The 14,783-nt window shown below is 39.2% G+C and overlaps 1 protein-coding gene and 2 non-coding genes across 3 annotated transcripts in view; 2 read left to right on the top strand and 1 right to left on the bottom strand.

Moving 5' to 3' along the window:
- The window catches only part of ralyl (RALY RNA binding protein like), a 32,328-nt gene extending 20,187 nt beyond the window's left edge, over window positions 1-12,141 (top strand). Inside the window, exons 4-8 of the mRNA XM_066681543.1 lie at window positions 1,645-1,823; window positions 3,038-3,151; window positions 7,330-7,484; window positions 7,602-7,638; window positions 9,650-12,141. Of these exons, the coding sequence (XP_066537640.1) occupies window positions 1,645-1,823; window positions 3,038-3,151; window positions 7,330-7,484; window positions 7,602-7,634 (481 nt within the window). The 3' untranslated portion in view covers window positions 7,635-7,638; window positions 9,650-12,141. The remainder of the gene's footprint in view (window positions 1-1,644; window positions 1,824-3,037; window positions 3,152-7,329; window positions 7,485-7,601; window positions 7,639-9,649) is intronic.
- Window positions 12,142-13,676: 1,535 nt separating this feature from the next.
- On the top strand, window positions 13,677-13,748 carry trnad-guc (transfer RNA aspartic acid (anticodon GUC)). The gene has a single exon. It is a non-coding gene; the product is annotated as a tRNA-Asp (tRNA).
- Window positions 13,749-14,709: 961 nt separating this feature from the next.
- trnad-guc (transfer RNA aspartic acid (anticodon GUC)) lies at window positions 14,710-14,781 on the bottom strand. Its single transcript has one exon. It is a non-coding gene; the product is annotated as a tRNA-Asp (tRNA).
- Between the last annotated feature and the right edge of the window lie 2 nt (window positions 14,782-14,783).

Below are 14,783 nucleotides of genomic sequence, written 5' to 3'. Positions count from 1 at the left end.
AATAGGGCATGAATAGAGAATGGCTGATTTATCCCATATTTTCTGACTTAGGCACCCCACAAAAACTGTTTGTGTCCAGACAGCAGACGTATTTTGGCCTTTTCTATTTGCACTTATAGCTCAGTTATAGCACTGGCAAGTGTTGTGTTGGGCAAACGTGGGCCAGATGTCATAAACTTGACTTGGGTTACGGCATGTGCTGTGTAGATTTGTTCCACTCCACACCTGATATCTGACCCATATAAGGTGGATCTATGGTTGAAGCAGTGCCGTCATTCAAGGCCAAATGTGAGCCACAATTGATTAATTTATCGATTTCTTCATTAGCAGGGAACAGCAGGGAACTTCACAGTAATACAGCAGCAAAGGGACAGCAAAAATTACATAATGTAAAGTAATATAAAGTAAGCTTAAACATTCTGAGTTATAAGAACTGAAAAGGCGTTTGCAACAGCAGTTACATGTACCCTGTACAGTTCAGTTTTATTTGGGAGTAAACACACATTTTCCTTCCCTTTCCTTGTTGCACTGTCCAGCTCTCACTTATTAATTTTATGAGCTGCAATTGTGAGATGGTTAAACTAGGGTGACCAGATGTCCTCTTTTACCCGGACATGTCCTCTTTTTTAGACTTAAATAAATGTCCGGGTGGAATTTCACAAACGTCCTGGATTTTGTTTTTCTAGAGCTTATATAGAACTTCGAGAAGTTTAGTTCACAAACTAGTCCCGCCCTCCCCTACTCCGATTGGTTCGCTTGAGTGAGAAGTGGGCGTGGTGAAGTAGCCTAAACTCTTCTGATTGGACGGTCTGACTGTAGAGCTACCGTTATTGGTCGATAACCTTCTCTGTAAACATTTAATTGGTCAGTCTGCACTTCAGTAGTCCCTGATTATGTCAGGCAAAGCTCATGCCGAAAAGTAAGACCCCCCCCCCAAAACCGGAAACGTGTTGTCCCCCCCGAGACCTCTTTTTCACCTCAGATCTGGTCACCCTAGTTAAAAACAAATGTCGTCCTCCTTGTTTGTACTAGCTGGAATTCAAATGTAACCAAACACAAAGCTGTAAGCACTTTGTAAATTTTGTAAGGAAAAAAAGCATCTGCTGAATGCCATAATTGTAAATTGAACTGTAGCTTCTACTGTAGACTGTAGATTTTACAAATGGCAAATTTGCCCTGGACGACTAATATTAAAAACATGACCCGGTTCCAGGTACCAGATTTGATTAAATGGAAAAGCAAAAAAGCAGAGTACAACCAAGTCAATTAGAGTAGGCTCCAGTACCATGCAGTAAAAATGCACCATAAGAGTTTGCGGGGTCTATGACTTTGGTTGAATGGTTGAAGTTTTTTCTGCCATTTTCTGCAGCAGTACTAACAGTTGAATGGGGCATTTCTACCAAAGCAGCAATGCCATCAACTCAATTTTGCCAAAGGTGGCATCTTCTGACGGTCGCTGAGCTCACCAGTGAGAACTATTCTACTGCCAGTGTTTGACTAGTGAAGCTGCATGGCTTTCGACTGAAGATGGTATTCTTGTCAGCGCTGAGTGTGACTGAAATATCTTAGGAGTTATATGATTAAGCACAACATGACATCCCATGTTTAGCTGTGTGTGGTTGATGTGTCTCTTTGTTTCTCCAGGCTGATGGACTTTCATGGCCGCGTAACTGTACCCCCTCGTGTGGTGGTCCCTGAGAAGCGCTCTGGTCTGTTCCTGACCTCCATGCGTAGGACAAAACCTTCTCAAATATCCAGAGGGCCTTCTTGTTTGACCCACTCGAGAGCACTGACCTCCAGCTCCTCTTCCTCAGGCAACAAGGGTTTGTCCAGTGTTGTTATTTACCTTACAGTGTTGTTTCTGAGATATATAATAGAGCTCACTTTTAAAAGAGATCAGTGATCTCAATAGGACTAACGTGATTAAATAACACAACAACAACAAAATAAAACTGATAGTTTGTGTGCATTTACAGAAACAGCGCCACCAGTGGGCAGGATTTTCAAATGTTACAAATACCTGTGGTGCTCATTTTTGTCGCATACACACACTGGTGTTTGGAAGACTTGTTCCACTGAGATCAGGGGGTGAGCTCTGGTCTCTACATCCGCTTGTTAAGTGTGACACTACAGGTGAAATTTCACCATTTCCAGGTCCAATCGCGCCTTCAGTCCCATGTCATACGTTCATGAGACATGTGTTAACTGTCTGAATGAAGCAGAATGTCTCAATCAGTTATCTGATCTCAGGTCAGGAGTTCAGAAAAAGGAATAAATTAAAGGTAAAGAGAATCAAAGGTGTCTTTGGCAGCACTTTTCCACATTCTGACAGCAGAGGACCTGTACAGAGAAAGCTGTGTCACTGGGAGCAGAGAAGCCATGGAGAGAGAGAGCTATGTAAAAAGTAACTAAGGTTTATAAAGAAAGTCATTAGATTTGTTGTAGGTCTGCTTTTTGTTTTCAAATAACTCACTGGAAGTTCTGGCAAGTCACTAAATCTAGTGGCAAAATCACTAAGTTGGAAATACTGAGGAGCAGCGGTTTGGAACCAGACGTGACATTTCACAAGGTCAATAATTTATGACTTAACAAGCAGATTGGAAGCCAGAGCTAGCGGTGAAGGAGGATTTGATCAAATGGAGCATCTTTAACTGCAGTACTATTGCATATATGTAAAAGTAGGCTTACCATGAAATGCTACCAAATAAATCACAATTTATAGATATATGGTTGCATTATTGTTGGCCTTTGTTTCTTTTTTCTGAGGTGTGGGATAATGGGGACAGGGATCCACCCGAGGCATCATACAAATTAAAACTCCTACTGCTAAATTAATAAACATTTATGTCTGTAACCCGATGGAAATTTGATAAAATGGGAAAAGGAGTGTATGCTGAAAATGGAAAGGAGTGTATGCTGGTTTTAAACTGCACAAGAAATACTGGGGTCATCCTAATAAAAGTATATCATAGTTATTCACCCAGTAACTCTAGTAATTTCTCAAAGACGCCCCCCAACTCCCCCTTTTTTTTTTTAGTAAAGTCGAATCAGTTGCTGACCATCAAACAAGAGCTGTCCCAGATCAAGACGAGGATCGACTCTTTGCTGGACCTCCTTGAAAAGATGGAACAGCAGCATTTTGCAGAGACAGGTGAGGGTCAGCTGTCAAAGTGGAGACCATGAGGAAAGAGTGAAAACCACTCACTAGCTTGGTTTCCAACCAATAATTTCACAAATGTTGTGCACAGTAAAGAAATTCCAGCAAAGAAAAAAAATGCTAAATGAGATGTGTTCCATCCATTACACTTTTACAAAAGAACTTCAGATGATGTGTGCTCCTGTGATCAGGGGTGGAGTGGAGACAGGGGAAATGAACAGAGTTTTTGCTTTGATTAGAGTATTAGTTAGTAATGATCTGAGAAGAAGGTAAATAAATTATGTGTAGCCTCTGACTTTTGCACGTTGCTCTATGTGTGTACAGTAATCTACACATACAGTGGCTGTATCCAGTTAGAGAATAGCAAAAGTCAGGGTCAGGAAGTTAGTAGAAGCAAGGGAAGATGGAGAGGGGGGGGGAGAAAGAGAGAGAGAGGGAGAGAGAGAGAGAGAGAGAGCTGAGTTATCAGTCAGTCTGACAGTTGGCTGTTGAATGACTTTCCTGCAAATTCCATTGCTGAGGTGGGTGACCAGATCAGGTCCAAACATTTTTTGCCATTGGGTTTATGTCACTGAGAACTTCATGGGCTTCATCTATAGGGAAATGAAGAAGTCCAAAATTATTGATGAAGTTACACTGGGGCCAGGGAGATGATAGATAACAGTGATATGAAGTTTAGTAGGGAATAACACTGCAACACCATAGAACTCAAAATATGAAACTGAGTAGAGAAGGAGGGTGGGGTTAAAATATCACTCTTAATACTGCAGCAGATCCCTGCCAATCCACCATGGAGAATTGTTTAACATAAAGGCAGAAGACAGGGCAGCCAGGGTCACTAGATTCTCAGAGGTGATAGAGGTCTTTGTGAGAGTCAGAGAGTGAAGTTACTGGAGCATTGCTAAGGCTGAGATGAAGTCAGCCTTTGGAACAGCAGATTGGCAATTACAGAGCCCATCTGCCACAACAGTCTGTGACTGATGACCATTGGGTGTTAATGAGATTACTGGTATTAATCAATACCTATGGTGCTGTCTGCAAATCTGTAGCATAACACAAAGGATCTGGGTAACATTTAAAGTAGGAAGAAGTAGCATGGGTGCATTATTGTTCATTTAAGGTACCAACAGTGTAAATGTAACAACAGTGGCTTTAGAGTCCAGTTGTGTTTCCTAAACGTACAGTTGCGATCAATCCCCACTCTTGGTGAATGCCTGTGAGGAATTTGGTGTGTTCTCCCAGTGTCTGTGTGGGTCTCCTCCAGGTTCTTCAGCTTCCTCCAGGGTGTGTTCCCACCTTGCGCCCAGTGATTCTGGGTAGGCTCTGGTCCCACTGTGACTCCGAACTGGATACTGGTTACAGACAATGATTATAAGTCCTGGGGATTAAATGGGCTGCCAAACTGAGACCACATCTAGAGCTAGCAACTACAGCTAACAGTCAACAAGGTCCAGACAAGATAATTGAACCTAGGACAAGATAATTCAACACAGAGCCTTCCTTAACAAAGCAGATGATACACCCCATAAACAAAATCACATTTAAATCTAAAGCTTAAGATTTTCTAATATATCAGTACAAGTGCTGAGCTTGCCACACCAGGGACCAAGTAGAAAGCACACCTGGAGCTAGCAATTATAGTGAACATCAGCTAACATGTTCGTGATGTTTTATATAGAGAATTAATAAAAGTGCTTCATGTTTTTTAATCATTCAGAATTGTCCTGTAAATTTAGGGAAGAGTTAGAGTGGATTTTGTGATCAAGAACTAATTGTTCAACATCAGTATCTTCAGTGATGTTCTAATGACTGAATGCAATCAGAGTTCAGAGATTTCAGTGATGTTCTAATCAATGAATGCAGTCAGAGTTCAGAGACTTCTGTGATGTTCTGATGACTGAATTCAATCAGAGTTCAGAGACTTCAGTGATGTTCTGATGACTGAATTCAATCAGAGTTCAGAGACTTCTGTGATGGTCTAATGACTGAATGCAATCAGAGTTCAGAGACTTCTGTGATGTTCTAATGACTGAATGCAATCAGAGTTCAGAGACTTCTGTGATGTTCTAATGAAGGAATGCAATCAGAGTTCAGAGACTTCTGTGATGTTCTAATGACTGAATGCAATCAGAGTTCAGAGACGTCAGTGATGTTCTATAGACTGAATGCAATCAGAGTTCAGAGACTTCTGTGATGTTCTAATGACTGAATGCAATCAGAGTTCAGTATCTTCAGTGATGTTCTAATGAATGAATGCAATCAGAGTTCAGAGACTTCTGTGATGTTCTAATGACTGAATGCAATCAGAGTTCAGTATCTTCAGTGATGTTCTAATGAATGAATGCAATCAGAGTTCAGAGACTTCTGTGATGTTCTAATGACTGAATGCAATCAGAGTTCAGAGACTTCTGAGATGTTCTAATGAATGAATGCAACCAGAGTTCAGAGACTTCAGTGATGTTCTAATGACTGAATGCAATCAGAGTTCAGAGACTTCAGTGATGTTCTAATGACTGAATGCAATCAGAGTTCAGAGATTTCAGTGTTCTAATGAATGAATGCAATCAGAGTTCAGAGACTTCAGTGATGTTCTAATGACTGAATGCAATCAGAGTTCAGGGACGTCAGTGATGTTCTAATGACTGAATGCAATCAGAGTTCAGAGACGTCAGTGATGTTCTAATGACTGAATTCAATCAGAGTTCAGAGACTTCTGTGATGTTCTAATGACTGAATGCAATCAGAGTTCAGGGACGTCAGTGATGTTCTAATGACTGAATGCAATCAGAGTTCAGAGACATCAGTGATGTTCTAATGACTGAATTCAATCAGAGTTCAGAGACTTCTGTGATGTTCTAATGACTGAATGCAATCAGAGTTCAGAGACGTCAGTGATGTTCTAATGACTGAATTCAATCAGAGTTCAGAGACTTCAGTGATGTTCTAATGACTGAATGCAATCAGAGTTCAGAGACTTCAGTGATGTTCTAATGACTGAATTTAATCAGAGTTCAGAGACATCAGTGATATTCTAATGACTGAATGCAATCAGAGTTCAGAGATTTCAGTGATGTTCTAATGACTGAATTCAATCAGAGTTCAGAGACTTCAGTGATATTCTAATGACTGAATGCAATCAGAGTTCAGAGACATCGGTGATGTTCTAATGACTGAATTCAATCAGAGTTCAGAGACGTCAGTGATGTTCTAATGACTGAATTCAATCAGAGTTCAGAGACTTCAGTGATATTCTAATGACTGAATTTAATCAGAGTTCAGAGACATCAGTGATATTCTAATGACTGAATGCAATCAGAGTTCAGAGATTTCAGTGATGTTCTAATGACTGAATTCAATCAGAGTTCAGAGACTTCAGTGATATTCTAATGACTGAATGCAATCAGAGTTCAGAGACATCGGTGATGTTCTAATGACTGAATTCAATCAGAGTTCAGAGACTTCAGTGATGTTCTAATGACTGAATTCAATCAGAGTTCAGAGACTTCAGTGATATTCTAATGACTGAATGCAATCAGAGTTCAGAGACGTCAGTGATGTTCTAATGACTGAATTCAATCAGAGTTCAGAGACTTCTGTGATGTTCTAATGACTGAATGCAATCAGAGTTCAGAGACGTCAGTGATGTTCTAATGACTGAATTCAATCAGAGTTCAGAGACTTCAGTGATGTTCTAACGACTGAATGCAATCAGAGTTCAGAGACATCAGTGATGTTCTAATGACTGAATTCAATCAGAGTTCAGATACTTCAGTGATGTTCTAATGACTGAATGCAATCAAAGTTCAGAGACTTCAGTGATGTTCTAATGACTGAATGCAATCAGAGTTCAGAGACTTCAGTGATGTTCTAATGACTGAATGCAATTAGATCCTCAAAGAAATTTACCAAAATCCAGTGTAGAACCTTTCCAGAAACCAAGACGTTTACATCAGCCTAGCAGGGGTAAACTCCTTAAGTAGACGTCTACAAAACGTTTGGCCATATAGTAGTTTGTGTTCACAAGATTCGCTTTTGTATGAAATCTCTCTGCTTTAATACAGTAAATCCAATAAGGAGCTGTGATCAGGGGAACATGTTAAAGACAGTGTTAGTCTCTAATGGAATGAAAATTGTTATTATCTCTCTTTCTCTCTCTTTTTTTTTTTTTTTAGTGCCCCATAAAAAGTATAATAATGACAATTCATTTCCGTACAATGAGATAGCCCATCGCTCCAAGCAAGTGGATGGGGAGCCTTGGGAAAGAGAATGTGGAGAAATAACCAACAGAGATGAGGAGGACTATGATGATGAAGGGAATGACAAACTGGTGAGATGCCACTCTTCCCACTTGAGAATGAAAGCATCATTTATTTGTTGAACAATTGGAACCCACTGGATGTGCTATATTCCCGAAACATTTATTGCCGTGTTCTTTTAACCACAGATGGAAAACCACTTATCTGATGTGGACAACTGAATTGGTTTGTATGCTCCATTTATTTGTCTGTCTTTGTAAAGTAATTCTGCAAAGGGCATCATTCAAGCTGTGTCCTTCAGAATCTACCTGTTTGTGTAATGCACTGATTGAAGAGGAGAGGGAGAACAGAATAACGGGAGAGACTATCATTGTGAAGCATAATTAACTTCACCCATCATTCCACAATACCTGTCATTCAGTGGTTTTGCTCCAGCTATAATTTGTGTCATTTAGGAGGATGTGCACTGCCCTTGTTTTGTCAGTAGATGACAAGGACAGCACACATGGGGTACACCTTAAACTTGAACCAGTTTCAAGGGGTTGTAATTGGTTCATATTTATTCTATATGTAGAAAATGTAGTTGCTACAGGTGTTCATTTGTGCACAGACACAATCAAATAAAATCAAAGTTTATTTGTCACATACATAGTTATACATCGTACAACTTGCAGCCAAATGCTTTTATGACTGTCTACACACATTAAACAAATACAAATGTTAAGGAAATAGAAATAGAATAAAATATAAAATATATAGACATTCTCAAAATAAAAATTCCAAACTATAGTTAAGAAAATTTAACCAAAAACTGTACAATGTACAACTGTACTGCACATGATTGTAAATCACCATGCCCAGTGTGCCAAGCGTTGGCTAGAAACCCACTTTATACCCCTGTGTTCCTGCTGGGAGGGAGCTCAAGACTATAAATTTGGGATGAGATCAAGTGGATTCAGTGAGCTCAAGTGATTCAGAGATAATCCTCCAACTTTAATAACTGACCTCCTTAATGTCTGTGTGGCTGAATGGCATCAATTCTTCACAGAAGTGTTCTAACTAGATGTTAAACTGTTAGCGGTTTCACACTAAACAAGAGTACCATTTTAGTGTAAATTACCATGATTAACTCATTAGTAGTGTCGCAGTCACACAGCTCCAGGGACCTGGAGGTTATGGGTTCAAGTCCTGCTTCGGGTGACTGTCTTTGAGTTTTGTTGCGTTCTCCCTGTGTCCGTGTGGGTTTCCTCCAGTTTGCTTCAACAGTCCAAAACACACGTTGGTAGTTGGATTGACGACTCAAAAGTGTGAGTGAATGTGTGAGTGTGTGTTGCCCTGCAAAGGATTGGCGCCCCCTACAGGGTGTTTTCCTGCCTTGTGCCCAATTATTCCGGGTAGACTCCAGACCCTCCGCAACCTGAACTGGATAAACGCTTACAGACAATGAATGAAAGTTATGGCCTCACTCAAAGTTAGGAAAAGTCTCTCAGTGACCACACACCACTCCTCGCGTAATGTGGGTTTATTTTGTGTCAAAGGAAACATGGCGTGGTGACAGAGCCAGGTTCTGGTGCTCAGTCTCACCTCTCTGTCCTGATTTCACTCATTGTGAAGATATTCTGATTCATCGTACCTTACACAGAGCTTGGTAACATTCTGCTGCCAATATTAAGGTCTACCTTAAATGGTTTAATAATATATTTAAACACATTTTCCTTTGTGCTCTAGAAGCTATTTGAAATAAACCTACCTCCTAAAAAGGGTTACAGTTTTGTCTATACAGCAAATATTTTCACAAATACAAACAACATTAGGGTTATACATTTATAATTAGAATTCCTGTTAAACAAATCCTAATATAAATGTTTGCTATCTTAATAACTCATGATTGACTTTTACAGCTTTACAAAAGGCAAACAAACAAAAAATATTGAGTTTATTGTTCATTTGTTTATTTTTGTTTAAACTTTATTTACATCAGTACATTTTAAAAATACCATGAAAAATGATCTTTTTGGCCACAATAATTGTGAAACTACATTTTCATATGGTTCCATGTCTAGTAGGTAACCCCAGTATGTTTGGATATACAGTGTATGTGCTTAAGAATCCTAAAAACAAAAATAACCAATCCTGTAACACACAATCATTATTTTGTGAACATCCATCTTTGGGGTTAAACCTATTATACTGGCTGTGCTTAGAGAGAATTAATAATAATTTTGTTTTTTCTTAGGGGCTCTCAATCTGAAATGATTGTCTTGAAGGGACCTGTGACAGATTTCATTTGTTGGAGGTATTACACTCACTGGACCAAGAGGACATACAGAAAGAACAATACATGAGCTCAAGACAAACTGAAGCAGAACATGACAGCAAGTATCTGCAAGAGTGATTTACTGGTGTTTTGTACAGAAGATTAATAGGCTTCAGATGGTAGTTGTGAATTGGTATCTTGTTCACTTTTATGTATTTAATTTGCTACAACATACCGTTGTACTGTTCGGTGTTGTTATGCAGGAGTGGAAACGTACAGAGAAATTGTACTTAAAACTCAACCTGAAATGAAAATAGACATTTTTCACCATTTTAGTTGATGTTCCAGATCAAGGACCACACTGAACTAAACTAATAAGAGCCCATCATTACATGTTTTTAAAGCTTATCATATCTTACAGTGGTGTCATGGTAGTATGTACTTATGTTTCAGTTTAAGGACTAGAAATAAATCCTTTTGATGGTACCTTTTTGAAGTAAGAAGGACATTGTTAAAAAATGAACATCTGCTTTACTTTGTACTAATTTTAAAGGTACTATTTCTAGCATGATGTCACCAGATTTTGTAGTAGAGCACTTGAATCTCTGCCCAAAACAAATGCTTCGTATTTCGTCACTTTTTTCCCTACAGCCACACCTCCTCCCTCTTGTCATGTTATCGGCACAGTGTTATTAAGCCCAGCGAAATCTGTGCACAGCAGAGCTCATAATATTCACAACAATTCATAATACAGTGGGTCCTCGACTTACGACATTGATCTGTTCCTACGTCGCATCGTAAACCAATTTTCGGTGTAAGTCGGAACATACGTACATACAGGAGATGTGTCGTAACCATGAAACATCGTAACTCGGGACTGACGTAACCCGAGGACCTCCTGTATATGTACCACCTAACGTTACTTAGCTAACCTTATTCATGCCTGCTGTAGCCAGTCACTTATGAAAACAGACATGGAGCATACAAATAATAATAATACCTTTTTATTCATACAGTGATTTCCGTAACACACAGTGGTAATAGATGTCCACAAAATGCCAAAAGACAGCAACACAATGGGTACAAACAACACAGGGAATAAGGAAATCCATGGTGAGCAAGTGTAGTTAATGCTAATGTGGTCAACAGAATTATACTTACACTTTGTCTGTGTGGCACAGTTAGGCTGTGAATATGGACTTTCTCTACAAGCATCAAGGCAAAGTAGCAATGGGGCAAGTGAGCACTCTTCATTGGCATGCAGGCTGGCAAGCAGAGCTGAGTGGTGCCAGTGAAAGCAGGCTCTCCCTGTCTGTACTCCCAGTCCAACAGCACAACACACAGCAGCAGTTGAAGCAAACAGCCAACCAGGGCGCAGTGCCCAAGAAGAAAAGGCAGTTCAGAATCACGTTGGAGGCTTGTTCGCCATCTCAGAAAAGCCAGACCAGTGCTGATTCTTGTCTTGTCTTGTTCTTTGCCAGAGGTGCTTTTAGCTGAAGATGTTTTTTTCTTCTTTTTGGTGGAGGAAAATTTGCACGGTGTCTTTCACTTGGATATTTCATGCTGTACATTGCTATGTGGGCAGTCACTTTACATTTAGCCGTTAAATTAACGTTAAAATAACGTAATGACTGCTGTTTAATCAACGTTCTCTTAAGGTTGAAAATGAAAGTTGAAAAGACGTCCAAACACAGACATTGAAAAGATGACTATTAGACGTATTTTGGACGTCCATTGACGTTATTAATTGGTCCCAAAATAAATTACTTGTATAAAATGCGTTTTGGACGTCCACTGACGTTATCAATTGGTCACCACTTAACTAACTTATTAAGATGGATTTTGGACGTCCACTGACGTTTAAAATATGTCCTTGACGGACAGACTATTTTTAGACCTATTTTGAACGTCCAGGGACGTTCCTTGTGTACTGGGTTGTACCTCGGGAATGTCAAAACAAAACCTGGAGAGGGCAAGCGTTTCCACAGAGCAGGACTAAAATGCATCTGTGGCCAAACCAGCTGTGAAACAAAGAGCAGAAAACAACACACAGAGAGGGTATATGATTTCATAGTTTGCACATGACACATTCACCACATTATATATTTACAAAGAAATTTGTTGTTTGCTGCTATATTAATGTTACAATTTTCAGACATATCATGAGGCTTTTTGGCAGGTCTTTAGGTGTCTAAAAAGACACTAAGTTTAAAAAAAAACAAAGATTTTTTTAGCTATAATAATGAAGTACAATTACTCAAATGTTTTCCACCTCTGCTTTTTAAACCATTGTGTGCATTTACACATTAAATTATTTAACTCTTGTATTTTTGTCCTTGTTTCACTTGATATAAATGTCATTTTCTTATAAAAAAATGAACACAACTTCTTGCAAAATGTTTATAACAAGCTTTAAAACTTTATCATAATGTATTAAACTGTTACCCAACTTCTTAATTATAAAGACTACTTCTTAGCAAGTATAGAAGAATTTATTTAGTTAAAATCTTACAAAATCGTATTCATCCTAATGTAAAGCTCATTACAACTGTTAATTTTACTTGTGTAAAAGAAGGCATTGATAAATAAATATTGTCTCCCACCACAGAGATTATGATTTTGATTTACTGATTCTGATTTTTTGTATAACAGTGGTTTTGGGCTGGGAGTTTAATCCTTCAAGCTGCCATGTAGAACCCTGAATTGCACTTAGCAGTACTGGAGCATTTTGTTAAACAGGAAACGATCACTCTCAGGCCGTAATCACTTCTGGAAAACATTGTCTGAATGTTGCACTGAGAAAGATCTTCATTTTGTTCAGAAAACAGAATCTGAGGACAACATCTTCAAACCAGCCTCTAAATGTTGCATTATAAAGGTTCTGTCTAGGTTAACGTTTAATCTCACTGGAACATTGTTTGAAATGATAAACACTCTTAAAACATTCTTGAAACATTAATTAATGTTAACCACACACTGAAAGAAGTTTACAAGGCCACTGTCTGACACCCTCTCACATCTAAAAACAAGTAGTTTGTTTTTGACTCTGTGTTCCCATTAGTTGTTTAACCTTAGATTATTGGCCGACAAACGGGGCAATTTTAGTGCAGTCTTTGCTCACTCAGAAAAACGTAGCACCTACGTATTTCTAGAAAATCGTGAGAGGATTCTAACAGCTTTCGGAGTCGAGTGATTCTGTCTCGATGGTATCGATTCCACGAATCAAATTACCCATAATGAGGTTTTCCAAAAACGATCAGCTGGCAACACTTTTGATCATACTTGATTTTAACAAGAAAATGTGGAGCTTTGCTGGAACTATGCTGAGCCCAGTTTCCCACGCACCCTCCTTCAGGTTGTAGATATTTCTGGTGATGTTTGTCAAACTTCTATTAATGTATTTTATTATCAACTTTCTTCTAAATCAAATAGTAAATCAGCTGTAGTAGTTGTATGTGTGTTGTGAACGGAAGTTTATTTTGTTCAGTCTGTCTTACACCAGAATATTTCACTTTGTCGGGAACACTCTTAGTGTTTGAATGGATGTGAATGAAGAACCGATTCTTTTTGAGCAATACTCAGAGGCAGGCGGACGCCACTCCTCGTTAGTATAGTGGTGAGTATCCCCGCCTGTCACGCGGGAGACCAGGGTTCGATTCCCCGACGGGGAGAGCATAGTTTTTTTTTTTAAAGGACACATTGTTATCCCCGTTTCACTTTTAGTTTTGCTGAATATTAAAAATGTTTCTATCAATTGTTGTATTTTGTTTTGGTCATGGCTGGACTAGTATTAAACTAACACATCTCCCTTTAGTTCGTGAAACAGAATGTGTGGCCCTGTGAATTTTGGTGGATGTCGTCCGAAAATGGAGCTATATCTTCACCGAACTGAAGGACTGTCTCAAATCTTACTGATTAACACATTTAACAACAAATTGTTTCAAACACGTATACAGGAGACACCGATTCTTTTTGAGCTGAACTGTAAGGCCGGTGCTCTAGCGGATCCTCGTTAGTATAGTGGTGAGTATCCCCGCCTGTCACGCGGGAGACCGGGGTTCGATTCCCCGACGGGGAGAGCTGACCTTTTTAATTTTTTTTGTCAAAATTAACCACATTTTTTTCCGGAGAAATAATTACAAGCTTCTTGGAATGGCCACACCACGCTGTAAATGTAGAGGTGTTAGTGAGGAACAGTGCAGCATATGTATATTTTTAACACATTCAGAAATCAATGGTCAAATCTACAGTTCAAAACAGATACAATGTTAGCGCTTTTTAAAACTGATATTGTCACAAAGCAGCTTCACAGAATTACGGTAAGACAGAGTTTTAAAATTAAATGTAACAATTTAAAAATCCCCAGGTGAGCGAGGCCAAGGGCGACAGTGGCCAGGAAAACTCCCTCGGAGCTGAGGAAGAAGCCTTGGGAGGAACCAAGTCTCACAAGGGGTGACCGTCCTGAGACAAAGTCTTTCTTAAATATTTTCCGGTACTCCAAGTCGTTCTGTGAGGTTCTCCTGTTCTCTAGAGCCTTTGTGTAATATCCTCCGTTATTCCAAATCCTTCTGCTATACTCTCCTGTATTTTAAGGTCTTTATTAATTTCTCATGAATCATGCTTTACCCCAAAGCTTTTCTGCTACATTCTCCTCTACTCCAAAGACTTCAGCAGTATTCTAATATATTACAAAACAACTTTAGGAATACAGATTGCGCCAATATGGTAAAAGAGTGTTGCAACAAGGTCATTGTAATGTTTTGCCTATTGGCATATGGCGGTTTTAATCTAGTTCTAGATGTGTTTTGCATCAAAAACATATATATTTTCTGTTGCTTTCCATTGGGGTCAGTTATATGACAGTACATGAACACACACCCAGAGCAGTTGGTTTCCTAGCAGCCATTTATCCTAGCCCTCACAGACTGTGTGTTTGTTACTATTTTCACACTCACTGGGGGAAAAAAATAACTGTTTTAGTTATCGTTGCGTGATAAAAGTGAGTTTGTCTCCGGTTAAAATTAATAATAAATTATGCTCTCCCCGTCGGGGAATCGAACCCCGGTCTCCCGCGTGACAGGCGGGGATACTCACCACTATACTAACGAGGATC

Source organism: Hoplias malabaricus, chromosome 9, assembly GCF_029633855.1.
Source record: "Hoplias malabaricus isolate fHopMal1 chromosome 9, fHopMal1.hap1, whole genome shotgun sequence".
NCBI lineage: Eukaryota > Metazoa > Chordata > Actinopteri > Characiformes > Erythrinidae > Hoplias > Hoplias malabaricus.
The sequence above is the reverse complement of the archived record's forward strand: the minus strand, read 5'-3'. Positions and strand labels throughout refer to the sequence as shown.